The sequence below is a fragment of the Danio rerio genome, chromosome 20 (assembly GCF_052040795.2).
Source record: "Danio rerio strain M-AB ecotype USA chromosome 20, GRCz13ab, whole genome shotgun sequence".
In the NCBI taxonomy this organism is placed as follows: Eukaryota; Metazoa; Chordata; class Actinopteri; order Cypriniformes; family Danionidae; genus Danio; species Danio rerio.
The window spans coordinates 47,657,962-47,671,992 of NC_141040.1; the positions used below are offsets into that span (position 1 = coordinate 47,657,962).

At 34.6% G+C, this 14,031-nt stretch overlaps 4 protein-coding genes across 7 annotated transcripts in view; 3 read left to right on the plus strand and 1 right to left on the minus strand.

Annotated features, from left to right (window-relative positions):
* Nucleotides 1-12,862, plus strand: part of LOC147832320 (uncharacterized) — a 59,313-nt gene extending 46,451 nt beyond the window's left edge. For 3 of the 4 annotated variants that reach the window (XM_087298984.1, XM_087298986.1, XM_087298985.1), the window contains 5 exons: nucleotides 4,110-4,174; nucleotides 4,543-4,650; nucleotides 7,302-7,378; nucleotides 11,834-11,996; nucleotides 12,072-12,862. Coding sequence is in view for 3 of the 4 variants with exons in the window: in XM_087298986.1 (XP_087155112.1) it covers nucleotides 4,110-4,174; nucleotides 4,543-4,650; nucleotides 7,302-7,378; nucleotides 11,834-11,847 (264 nt within the window). In the remaining variant the exon portion in view is untranslated. Of the gene's footprint in view, nucleotides 1-4,109; nucleotides 4,175-4,542; nucleotides 4,651-7,301; nucleotides 7,379-11,833 lie in introns of all 4 variants that reach the window. The other variant, XM_087298987.1, reaches the window with a different exon arrangement.
* The window catches only part of efr3bb (EFR3 homolog Bb (S. cerevisiae)), a 1,037,141-nt gene that overhangs the window by 590,397 nt on the left and 432,713 nt on the right, over nucleotides 1-14,031 (plus strand). The gene's annotated exons all lie outside the window — the stretch shown is intronic.
* pimr132 (Pim proto-oncogene, serine/threonine kinase, related 132) lies at nucleotides 8,918-14,021 on the minus strand. The gene is given in 7 exon segments (NM_001114685.2): nucleotides 8,918-9,469; nucleotides 9,936-10,024; nucleotides 10,143-10,319; nucleotides 10,657-11,035; nucleotides 11,323-11,465; nucleotides 11,792-12,229; nucleotides 13,728-14,021. Coding segments are annotated over 7 exon segments (1,380 nt in total). The 5' UTR covers nucleotides 13,861-14,021; the 3' UTR covers nucleotides 8,918-9,448.
* LOC147839449 (uncharacterized) overlaps nucleotides 12,045-14,031 on the plus strand; it is a 39,556-nt gene continuing 37,569 nt past the window's right edge. The window contains exon 1 of the mRNA XM_087299001.1: nucleotides 12,045-13,065. The gene's annotated coding sequence lies outside the window, so the exon portion shown is untranslated. The remainder of the gene's footprint in view (nucleotides 13,066-14,031) is intronic.

Consider the following 14,031-nt stretch of genomic DNA (forward strand, 5'->3'; position numbering starts at 1 on the left):
CAGGGAAAATATGCAAACTCCACACAGAAACACTCACTGAATCACCCGGGCTGCAAACCAGCGACCTTCTTGCTGTGAGGCAACAGTGCTAACCACTGAGCCACCGTGTCACCCTGTTGAGTGCTTTATAAGAAAAAAATATATTGTAATGAAGCTGATAGCCTTCTGGCCGTGAGGAAGGAGGCGGAGAACAGACAAACTTTTAAATAATTTTAATGAAAAATCAAACAAACTGACAAAAACAAACTAAAACCCAAAGCGAAACATAAAATGTCCAGGCCTGGTCCTCTCTTGTCTTTCACTGCTGTCTCTCCTCCTTTTAACATCCAGAGCTCCTCTGTGAGACTCGAGACAGGGGATGCATGCAGATGTCTAGCACTCACGCCATACTAGCACTTGTATGCCCTCATGGCTCTCAGTCCGCCTCATTTGATATATATATATATATATATATATATATATATATATATATATATATATATATATTTAATTTACACAATATTTAAGTGGAAGCAAGTGTAAATATTGAAAAATAGGAGAGATACGACACTGCAGAACCACATTATATTCAGCTTTCTCTCTCTGGATGTAATGGATGGAGTTATGTTTAGCTCTAGGATTATGGTGTGTTTGGACTGACTAGATCCACCCATAAAATAAGGACATTTTTCCTTATTCCTCATTGTTCTCCCCTGAAACAAAAACAGGCATCAATCAGGTTTACTGCTTTAATACTTGCACAAACAACATATAAAGAAAAGCGATATGTGAAAATTAAAATATGGAAATTTAAGAATTTATATTAGCAGTCTCCAAACCTTGTCATTTTGTTGAATTGCAGTGCACTGTGCTGTACTGAATGGCTCTGGTAATTATTTTTTTAACTCTTTATTTCATTTTCATAGAAAAAACCTTCATACATATAGTACTGCCTACATTCTTACAAGAAAGAGATGGACCATATATCAAAGTACTCTTGGAAGTACTCACAGTGAATTTAGCTTACAACAAATTTAGCTTAACTCCCACCCATCTGTCACTAATCAAAATATTTATGGAAGGTTCATAAACAATAAAATCAAAGGCATACATGAATAACATTTACAATCATAGTATGACCCTGGCTGGAACAAAAATTATGAATTGAAGCAAGGTGTACATGGAAAATAAATAAATAATGAAATAAAATTAATAAATAAATTAACATAAAATAGTCTTGTAAAAGTCTATAAGTTCAGTCTATCTGCAAAAATAATATAAATGGTCCCCAAATCTTGTTAAAAATGGACAATTTGTCACTTAATGTGAATCTCAGTTCTTCTAAGTGTAACATATTTCCAAGTTCTCTAGCCCACATTTCAAAGGTGGGGACAGCATCAGATTTCCACATTTATAAAATGAGCTTTTTTGCAATACACATACAGAATAGAATTGCTCGTGTTTGGTTTCTACTGTAAGAACTGTCCTCTGCCCCTTAAAGTCCAATACAGGATCAGCAGATTCCAGATATTAAACATATTTTTCAGGGGTGCATTTCCCAAATAACGACGTAACTCGCAACTGAACTATAATAGTATGCGTTTGGGAAAATGATGTAGTGACGAGTGTTTCTCAAAACCGTTGTTTCTCTGTTGCAGATTTATCATTTGAACCACGTTAGTTATAATGTAAATCACCCATAATGATGCGCTAAACAGGGTGGTAACAACTTCTTAAGAGCAAAACCCCATAATTTATTTGTGCGAATGATATTGTTTTAAACGCACACGCATAAAAACTCGCTTTCCATATTAATTGAAATATATGGCACATGTAGGGCCTGTGTTTCCTTTACAAATAATATTGAGAACATTACATATTATATTCTAAAACATAAAACCACTTAGCTAACACGTATTCTAATCTCATATAAATCATACAAATAAATAATGAGGCATTTATTAAGAAATAAATTTTTATATTTATTGATAGGGAATGAAAACATCCTACTTTAATAATAATATTACTAATAATAATGATTGTTATTATTATTACTATTATTAACATTATTAAGTAAGATATTGTTTATTTATTTATTTAAAAAGTCTTATACTTTTACAATTTGACATATGCAAACCACTCCAGAAATGGAGAATACACTACAGATACTTATTAAATAACCTACTATAAATTAAAAGCATTAACATATGCCATGTTTTTTGTTTTCACAAGCTTTGGAGAGGTAACTAAAATTCAGCTTTAATAATATGATACCTATAGCTTTCGTCATGAGGCTGTGTTCAAAATGACATCATGTTTTCTAAGTGCACTGCGAAGGGAGCGCAATTGTAAACATGAAGATTGCTAAAACAGAACTGTAAAATACTTTGAAAGCAAATTACACCTAAGAGAGATGACTTTAATGCTTTTTTTTCCTTTTTATAATTCCAAGTTTAAGTGTTAGAATGTTCTAAATAATTAGGGCATAGGACGGGTAACTGGCAATACAACACAGCCAGGAACTATGTGTCTAACTACAGCTCCAGTGTTGTAATTACAAGCATAGACGTTTGCGATGTAGTTTGCGAATGTTTGATGCAAAGATGGATTTGGGAAATGCCAAATCAACACACTATGTAACGATGCAACTTGCGACTTTAGTTGGCTAACCATGGTTTTTGGAAACGCACCCCAGAAGGGTTGTTTGTAGTTTACTGCAAGACCACAAAGAATGAAACAGAGTTCCTGTTGACACATTGCACTTATTACAACATGAAGAGATTGTTGGGAATATTCATGGTACATAAAAAAATAAAAAATGCTTTTATTCTAGCCGCAATAAAACAAATAAGACTTTCTCCAGAGGAAAAAACATTATCAGACATACTGTGAAAACATCCTTGCTCTTATAAACGTTATTTGGGAAATATTTAAAAAAAGAAAAAAAAATCAGAGGGGGCTAATAATTCTGACTTTAACTGTATATATGGTTTAAAATATTGCGCATGTGCACATGAAGGAGATGCGATCACAGTACGGTTGTTGTAGTAACAGTAGTTGTACCGAGTATTATTATTATTATTATTTATTAAATTACACAATAAATGTGGTGTGATGTGGGCGGAGCTTCTGTGTGTAACCGCTGAGAAATAAAGTTTGTTTTGGACCGAAATAAAATAGATTTTCAAAGTAACGTATATCCTCGAGTATTTAGACTTGTTCATTTGAGTTTGAGGAGTTTTTGCTGTCTGAAACAGGGTTTTATCAGGGTTATTTTTATTACCAACTTTACCTCAGTCGATTTAAATCGTTCTCAGGTAAGATTTGTTTAATATTTTGTAGTTTCAAATGTAAGTAATTGACAGTGAACGCTTGTGTTCTCATTTAAACATGATATTATAGTGTACATCAAATTAAACCTCTTGACCTGTCTTATCAAACTCTATTTACACTGCAAATACAGTTGAAGTAAGGTAATGCTAAAATTTATAAAAGGGCATGTCTTAATGAGCGAACAATCATTCAAAAGACTCATTGAAGGAGTTAAAATAAAATAAACACAAACATTGTCCAAAACTGCTCACTCATTCAGTCGTACTAATCCCTGAACCAATAAAGGAAAATGTAAAATATCTGCAAATCTAAATTAGACACAGACACACAGTTTTCTTACCTTCCTGTTTGGCTTTATTAATTGCTTGTTTATTAGTGTTTGTTTTGTTATTTAACAACAAAGAACAAAAACATCATCTTGTTGTGTGTATTTACTAATTAATTAATTGTATTTACTAATTAACTACTAAATTATATATAATGATAAACTGATAACAACACTATTTGTCACATTTATTTCTTTAATAAAGCCTAAAATATACATTAATGTATGGTGTAAATTGTGAATAAATAGACATCTTTTATTACGTCACTGTCTCTGTTGGATTTTCAGAAAAGCCTAAAAATGCTCTCTGAAATACACTTTTCACTTTTTTAAATAGGAATGAGAATTCAAACTGGTCAAAAAAGGCACTTATCTAGTAGGAGTAGGAGCACTTAGGGTCTATCTCTACTCATGTCTGAGTGTCTGTAAGTTATTTTAATAATATTAAACATGGCAGTTCTTGGTTTAATAGGTTGCAGAGGAAATAAACATGGAGAATATGATGCGACTGAGAGCAGAACAAACCTACAAGTACAAGTAAGTAGCGAGTGGATTCTTGCTTGTTTGTTGACGGATGTTTCTGAATATTCACAGCAGAGTTCTTGATATGGATTAAAGGGTTCATGACATTGATTGATTTTATTTTAATATTTTCCTAGGTGTTCACATAAAAAAAGAAATTGTTTCACTCCTTCATCATCTTATTTGATTAAAATAGTTCCAGTTTTGCCAATAAACAGATTTGCAGAAGTATCTATATTTATATAATCAATATAAAACAGTCATTCACAGTTAATCAGCAGTCTGAGATGTTTTAACTGTCTGTTTATTTCTGATGCTGGGATTCTCCTGATGTTTGACACAAATGAGCTGTTTAAAGTTTCTCTCTTTCTTCTGTTTTTTAGCAGACTCAAGCGTATGGAGAACATTAGAAACTGGACTCATATATCACATCCACAGCAGACATCTTCAGTGATTTTCATCGCTTGTATTTATTTTCAGAGGAAATGCAGGTAAAAAAAAACAACTATTATTCATCTTAGAGTGTGATCTTGATAAACATTAAAGCATTTCACTTTATAAACACTCCTGATAACACTGACTGTGGCTAATAAATTGAGTAACACATCAAATCAAAAACCAGGGGTCCGTTCTTCGTACCTCGCTTAAATGATCTAAGATGATTTTGCCGATTCTGGATCTTTTAATCTTGATAACTGATCTCTGGCTAATTTGGTTCTTCAAACAAGTTCGTGAATTAGATTAGAATGTGTGGATGAACTGATCTGAGATCGCTGCGTGTGTTGTGAAGGACAGATCTATCGATTCTCGAAATCATGATCAGCAATGCAACGATTGGCTGACGGCACAGCAGCGTAATGACATCATCTGATTAATATTCAATTATCCATGTGAGCAAAATTACATCAAATTAGCAGCAAACGGCTTGTTAAATATGACACGCAATAACCTTCCACATATGTTGTGAACTGCAGGCTTTACACTTTCATGTGTCAAGAGTATTCATCATGTATTTCAATGCATATCAATGTATTTAGTTTTACATTTAGAAAATATTTTCTTTATTACAGTAGCCGTTTTTTTAATCGCTGTATGGAATAACTGGATGTTTACAAAAGCATTTTGATATTGGTAAAGGCGTCTGCAACTTTTGTGAAGCATAATCACTGGCATATTAACTGTCAAAACATGTTCATGACTGCATTAAAGTATTATTTCTTTTTTTTTTTTAAAGTCACATATTCTGCATTTCTATTATCATACACAAATTGTACTAAAGCGATCTAAAAGGTTCATTTCATTAAATTTTCTCTTTGTACTTTCATTTCGAGGGTGCAGATTGCATAAGTTTTGTTAATATAACTTTATTTATTAATAACTATAACTTTATATATATATAGTTAATTTTTTTAAACTATTTTCCCAAGTGTATATAACTACTACTGTAAGAAAATATCATAATTTGGTACTTTCTCTATTATCTTTGCTTGAACTAACCCGATCTAATCCTGTTTATATGAATTGAACCTGCTTCCGATCAGGTTTGAGCTAGCAGAACTGTTGCTATGACAACAACTCTTAGATCAGCTTTGAAGAACGAAACGATCCTGGATCGTGTCAAATCGTCAATATCCAAATCCAGCTAACTGAGTAATCCATGTACGAAGAACGGACCCTGATTTCTTTGTATTTCCATTGCAATGACTGAACTTTAAATAGATTTACATTTAGCAGACGCTTTTATCCAAAGCATGAAGATAACAGAAGCACTTCAGATCACCAGAAAACAACAAGATGTAGATGCAGTGACAAGTCTTAAGCCCTGGTCAGAGCACAGAATTTTTATTGTCGGTTATGAAAGTCACTCTGTCAGATTATGCAATTTTTATTCATTTGTTCTTGATTTGTCATGGGTAACAAATGTGCCAGACTACACATTCCTTCACGATCAGTCATCATGTGATGTCTACGACAAGCGTTATTTCCCAAAGCAGTGACGAGTGTTGCTATAACAATATTTCTTATCTCAATTTTTTTATTTTTTATTATTTCAATTTCAATAAACACTGATGCTTGCAGACAACTAACTACAATCTTGCATAACCAATGATTGATCTTATCCCCCTGTGACCAACTCATTACGGCAGCACCCGCTGATATAACCGAGAAATGGTGTGCTCCTATTGCACAGTCTCACCCATGTGACGAAACTTGTGATGAACGAGAAAAAAATTAAACATGCTTGACTTTCTGCGATAGTGTCATGAGGTGTAGCAAGCATGGTATCAGTTGTCGTGAACTATGCCACATTATACGAGAAGAAACATTTGAATCTTGTGTCACGATGCCTATTTGATGTTCACGAATCCCCACGACACCCTACATCAAGGAAATCGTGCCGAAATCATGACAAATCCGCGTGATCTGACCAGGGCTTCAGTTATTTTAGCAGTGTGTGTATTTGTATTATTATTCTGAAATGAACAAAGAAGCAGGACAACAGATTAAAGAGTTGAAGAATACAACAGGGAGTGCTGTTGTTGAATGATAAAGTGCTGGTGAAACAGATCAGGGCTCAGTGGTTAGCACTGTCAACTTACAGCAAGAAGGTTGCTGGTTCGAGTCCTGGCTGGGCCAGTTGGCATTTCTGTGTGGAGTTTGCATGTTTTCCCTGTGTTCTATGGGTTTCCTCCAGGTGCTCCAGTTTCCCCCACAGTCCAGACACATGCAGTATAAGTGAACTGAATTAACTAAATTGGCCGTATTGAATGACTGTGTGAATGAGAGTGTAGGGGTGTTTCCCAGCATGGTGCTGTGTTGCGTCTGGAAGGGAAGCATTTTTACAGTGCATTTGTTCTTAAATGCTAAAAATTCCATCACATGTATGCTTGTACATCAAACATTTAGCTCAGTCACGTTAAATCCAGCTAACCTTTGTTAAATCTACAAACGTTGTCATGTTTGTTCCTGGATGATCTCATTTAAAACACAGTAAACAGCAGTAATCAGCATTTAAAAAATAGAAGAAGCTCTTATTTTTGACAAATGTGACTTTATTTCAAACTTTAGTACAAAATTCATCATTGTCATCAGTTGTGAGGCTTGTCGCCCCAGACTAATGTCAGTTTTTGTCCGTGTTCAGCTCAGCACCACCTTTAAGATGGGCAGTTTCCAGTGGCACCACGTGGAGGAACGGACTTCGCCACCTATATATACAGGGTTTGGATTATCACTCACCATGAACTACAACTAGACACAAAATCACTAGTCAATAAATGATGTCCTCCAACCATAAATCATATACCACATTAGCAAAACATTAGACTAGAGAAGGTTGTATATGAGGACAATATTAAAGCAAATACTAAAGGTAGTAACTTTATTCATCTTCAGAACACAAATGAAGATATCTGAATGAAAATAATGAAGATATTTGAGTTAAATCTGAGAGCTCCTTAATCTCTCATAGACAGCAAGAATCCTGACTATGAGGATACTTTTATGTGCACATAAAACAAAAATAATTTTATTCAACAGTTTCTTCCCTCAGTGTCAGTATAGGGCACGCGTTCACGTGTTGCGCCTCTGACATATAACCTTGGATGCGCCTGTGAAGTTTTTAAGAGAGGAAGTCAGAGAGGAAGTCGCACAGGCATCCGTGGGGTTTATGTCACTGCACAGTGCTTGTGAACGCGTGCCCTATAATCACACTGAGGAGAATAAACTGTGAATAAAAATGTTTGTTTTATGTGAAGGCGTATGATCTGTTTTGAGGATGTTTTTTACTGTTTTTGTGGACTTTGAGTCTGGATGAGGGAGCTCTAAAATAAAAATAAAAATAGTTAAAATAGTTCTGATGATGAACATGAGGATGAGTAATAAATAACATAACTTACTTTTTTAATGTTTTATTTAATAATTTTTTTGTTTCTAGAAGAATTTCTGATTGGTCAATAACATAACATATGAATATATAAAGTTTTAGATTTTTGTTTCAATGTAGGCAGTTTTTATAGTTTTATTTATTAATGGTGTTTTTTATTTTTTTTACTTTTTTATTGTTTTATTTATTAATTATGTTTTTTATTTTTATTTTTTTTTACTTTTTATAGTTTTATTTATTAATGATGTTTTATATTTTATCAGGAGTCTCTCTCCTCTGGCTCAAATTACATTTCTTAGAGAGAGACACTCAAAATATATGGGCCTGAACTGGGAACGACACATAAAACAAAAATAACTTTATTCAATAGTTTCTTCCCTCAGTGTCAGTATAGGGCGCGCGTTCACGTGTTGCGCCTCTGACATATAACCTTGGATGTGCCTGTGAAGTTTTTAAGAGAGGAAGTCAGAGAGGAAGTCGCGCAGGCATCCAGGGGGATATATGTCACAGCACAGTTCTTGTGAACGCGTGCCCTATAATCACACTGAGGAGAAGAAACTGTGAATAAAAATGTTTATTTTTAACTTTTTCATTGTTTTATTTATTAATGATGTTTTTTATTTTATTATTTTTTATTGTTTTATTTATTAATGATGTTTTTTATTTTATTATCTTTTACTTTTTATTGTTTTATTTATTAATGATATTTTTTTATTATTATTTTTGACTTTTTATTGTTTTATTAATGATATTTTTTATTTTATTATTTTTTACTTATTGTTTTATTTATTAATGATGTTTTTTATTTTATTAATTTTTACTTTTATTGTTTTATTTTATTAATTGTTTTTCTAGTTTTTTTTTTCTTTTTTCTTCAAATTGGCTGGTGAGTGATAATGTTCATTGGAAACCCTGTATATATATCAGTTGATCCCAGTAGTCTTTGGTCAGGAGTCTCTCTCCTCTGGCTCAAATGATATTTTTTAGAGAGAGACACCCAAAATGTATGGACCTGGACTGGGAACGACTGAGGTATTTATTTTTATATATATTTCAATTAGACATTTTATTTTAGCATGTGGAAGTGCAAGATATGATATTACAGTGTGGGAAGGGCTATGTACACTATATGAAGGTTTAAACTTCTTTTTTTTTTTTTTTTTTTTTTTTTTTTTTACATGGAATTTAATTAGAGCCAGTGTAAATGTTACAATAAGAGCTATGACACTGCAGAACCAAATTATGTTCAGCTTTCTGTGAATCAAGTCATGTTTAGCTAAAGGACTATGTTGTTGAGGTTGGCTCACAATCCTCTGCTTCTTCTTTTATGGTTGGAGGTGCTGGAGTTTTTAGCCGAATCCAGCACTGAACTGGGAGAGATTCTGGAAGCTGTCCTTTGTCAAATGCTAGATCTTTTTTATAATTCTCTGGAACATATTAAAATTAAATTGTTAAAAAAAAGAACATTTAAGAACACAAGACTGTCGTCTGACACTAGCTGGGTTTCCATCAGCCTGTGTTGATGCACCTTTTCAAGTATCACATGAGAAACAAATTTAAATAAGAATCCCTTAATTCACTAAATGTTTTATGCTCACTTGAGGTCATTTTGGATTTGTGTGAAAAAGGGTTCATGATGGAAATGCATTTGTCAATGGAACTTTGATTTTTCAATTAAACTCCCCTTGTTTACTGTTGGTTACGAGGTTACCAATACTACATTTCAGCTGCTCGACCAACTTGATGGAAATCATTTGCTCATAATTCACATTTATAATTACAAAATATATATTTAGTGAACTTTGAAAAGATGTGCTTCACATTATAATGGAAACTCAGCTCATGACAGATTCATTTGACTGATGACAAAATCCTTTAAAGTCTTTTCATTACCTTAAACCAGGCATGGGCACGGAGTGCATTCAGCTTATGCCGAAGACTGGGGTTAGTTTGCAGACAACAGCTGAAGAAATCACAGCATTCTGTGTAGAAAAAAAGGAAGAGATACATTTAATTATTACCTTAAAGTTTAAATATGTTTTTTTCATTGACATTCAAAATGTCCTACATAACCATCTTTAGCTAAAGTGGAGATCTCACCTTCTGACCTTCCATATTGGTAATAATTTTTGTTTTTCATCCTGCGGAGGTCACGCTTTTCTGGAAATTTTTTATACATTAGCAAAAACTGAAGAAGCCCGAGTGACCACACTGTTGCTGGCTCTCCGTAGTAATAGCCAATCTTTTTTAACTCAGGAGGCATGAACTGCACTGTGCCTGAAAGAAAGAGATTTTCATTAGCACAACATCTAAATTTTCTTTCGAAAATGTAAACAATAGTATAGATTAAGGGTGCTCAAACCCGGTCCTGGAGGATTTGTGTGCTGCAGAGTTTAGCTTCAACCCCACTAAGACACCTGAACAAGCTAATCAAGCTCTTGCTAATTATTCTAGACATTTTCTGTCAGGTGTGTTGAAGCAAGTTGGAGCTAAACTCTGTAGGCCACCAGCCCGCTAGGACTGAGCTTTGGCACTCCTGGTATAGATAAACAACATCAGATGTTTTAAGAGCCTCATCACAAGAGCTCCTTAGAGCTTTGAGGGATTTACATACCCAAATAGGTTATGTAATAGTCCTCAGTAAGGGGAACACCACAACCAAAGTCAATCAGTTTAACTTCATAGGTCTGTGGGTTCATCAGCAAGTTGTCAGGCTTGATATCACGGTGAAACACTCCACGTTTGAGGCATGTGTCAGCTGCAATTGTTGTGTGGAACATGATTTTCCTTAACACGTCCTCTGGGATCCTGCCTTCATGGTCTCTTAAAAAATCACCCACACTCACACAGGGTGTGGGCCGCTCTAGGACCATAAAGTAGCGATCAGCTTCCACCTTCCAGTCCAGAAGCTGAACGAGTTCTTTAACCTCGGGGCCTTTAGTGGCAAGAAAGTGCAGAGCGATCTCCGCTGGAAGTAGCTGGTCAAAATCATCCTAGAAGAAAAACAGTTGTTAAGATCATTTGATGGAAAAGTTATTTCCTGTTAAAACTGTTGGTGACGTCTAACATAAAAACCAGTGGGCAGATTATAGAGAGCAAAACAAAGACAGACACATTTTCAAAGGAGATTAACTGACACTTAGCATGTTTCTAAAATATCTGCAAACATATTATGGTATTTTTGTGCTCTAAAAGAGTCAAAAACTTACATACAGCACCTTTAATATGACATGTTTAAAATAGAAACAGTTAATCAGAGCAAAGAGCACAGACTACTTACAACACGGAAGAGTCGCTTAGGCTTGAAATTTGCAATTTTTACTGCCACCCGAAGGCCATCTTGTAAACGGGTCGCTGCGAAAACGGTTCCATAGCCTCCTTTGCCCAGCTCAGCACCGATTTCATAGCGATGTGAGTTGATCTCTGTGAAAAGAGAAAAAAGAGAAGTTAATCAAATGTGAGAATTAGTGACAGTGCTACCTTTATCTAAAACTACCTGCTTCATCAGGGGTCACAACAACAGAATTAACCCCATCATCTAAAACCTTTTTTAGTTTTGTCTTCCCTATATATATGATTTTGATTTTTATGATTTATATATATATATATATATATATATTTCCATCTCAGTTATCAGCTATCCCTGAACAAAATCTGTATTGAAGACAGTTTATAGCATAAAAGTCATTTAAAACTATTAAAATGTGCATGTGTGTTGGGTGACTGAGGTGTCATGATAGTAAACTTACCAATAATGTGTGTGTCTTTATTCTTCTTTTTTGGTGGAACAGCGCCCTCTGTCTGACAGGTTGCACTTTTGCCAACATCTTTACAGCCAAGCTTAGCCGAGACCACATTTGGAGGGTCATCATGACTACAGCCGGGCTTAGCCGAGACCACATTTGGAGGGTCATCATGACTACAGCCGGGCTTAGCCGAGACCACATTTGGAGGGTCATCATGACTACAGCTGGGCTTAGCAGACTTGCTGGCTTGTTCTTCACCGGGAACACTGTCAGGCTCTACCAGTGATTGTTCTTCACCGGGAACAGTGACAGGCTCTACCAGTGATGGTTCTTTACTCTGACCATCAACAGGTTCCTCCAGTGACGGTTCCTCAGTCTGAACCTTGATCTGTTCCTTCAGATGCAAAGATGATTCTTCACACCAGTCACCGATTTTTCGACCTGAAGGAAGGAACAATATGAAACAAAATATTTCAGTTTTACTTGAATAATATTTATCCAGTGTTTATTATTGATATGAACAAATGCTGTCAATTATTAAGTGACTTTTAAGGTATTTTTTTCTACTTTTAGTTGTTGATAACCCTAAGCTTGGCAAAAACAACTAAAAACTATGAGAAAAGTTTTCATGTTTTCCACTACAAAAACCATTAAAACATTAAATATCAGCATTTGTTATCCATTAAAACCACTGCATTGTGTTTTAGGACATATTCCTGAAGGATTTAGTGGTTTAGGACTAAAAATTACAAGCAGAGACAAGGGATCTAACAGGGGTGTCGAGCTCAAATCACAGTGAGGGTTTTAATATTTTATTTGTTAATTTTGTATGGCAGTAAACAATATTTCTGTTCATTTTCATAACAAATTATAATGTTTTAGGCAGATCTTAGAGCTCCTTCATCCTCCATTGATAGCGTGGGTCCAGACTCAATCAAAGGCCAGAAACATCCAAACAACAGAGAGCCATGCACAGGCATCCAGGGCTTTTATCAGTGCAAAGTGCTTGTGAATGTGAACGCATGTAATATACAAACACTGAAGAGAATAAACTGTTTGATAAATTTGTTTACACAAAAGTATTCTTTTAGCTTGATAATATACTGACTGAACCACTGTAGGCATTTGGTCTGTTTGAGGAAGTTTTGTGGTATTTTTATGTACTCTGAGCAAGTCAGGAACCTTGCTGTATATGCAGGATGAGAGAGCTTTCAGAAACATCTTCATTTGTGTTCAGAAGATGGAAGACGGTCTCAGGGGTTTGGAGTGACGTGAGGGTGAGTAATTAAATACAGAATTAGCATTTTTGGGTGAACAAACCCTTCCATCTTGAAGCAGAGAAAATGATTTTGTATTTACGGATTACGAATGCATAATGGAAAAACTTTATGCAAAGCAGAAATACTTTACTCAGTTTCTGTCTAAAACATGACATCAAGAAGCATTTTCTTGACAAGTAAAAATACTGTCTTGTTTTCAGAAATGTACAAATGAACTGAGGTTTTCTTAAAACAAGCTAATTAATCTGCCAGAGGGGAAGTCAAATGTATTTTAAAGCATTATTTTGCTTTATGGATGGCAGATAATTTTAGTATTTTAAGGGTAAAAATAACTTAATTTTTGACTTATTATTTCTAAAAACCAGACAATATTTTTGCCTGTCTAGAAAAAAGACTCTTTATTTAAGAATTTTGAGATATCTGGATTAGAAACCAGACAAAGCTATTATTTTATATTATTGTTGGCACCATATTAGCCACGTTTGTGTGACGAATGTTTGACACCACATGTGATTAAAACAGAGCAGTTTTTATAAGGCCTGTATTATTATTCACTTAAAAAATAATTTTTACATTAAGGTAAAATCAGTGTAGAGCTCTACACAGACTCCAGCATCCCAAATGAGCAGCATGTTCTTATAACACAAAACATTATTTACCATCACTGGTGGCCACGTTGGATCCCGTGACCAATCCTTGACGGTCGAAGTTTTTATCTTGACCTGAGACGGTGGAATTGATGGTTCTTTTTCTCAGGAAGAGAGAAATAACTCCGAGTACGGTAAATAACATTTTTGGTTTTATTTCCGTACACTTAAATATGAGAAATCAATTGACGATACAAGAAAAGCAAATTATTCAAAGCGAACTTTGTACAACTCAACTAGACACTTTTCAAGTAAGAGTAATGGCGAATGTGGGTTGTAAGAGGTGTCTAGTAAGAATTCGAATGTGTTCCAGCGT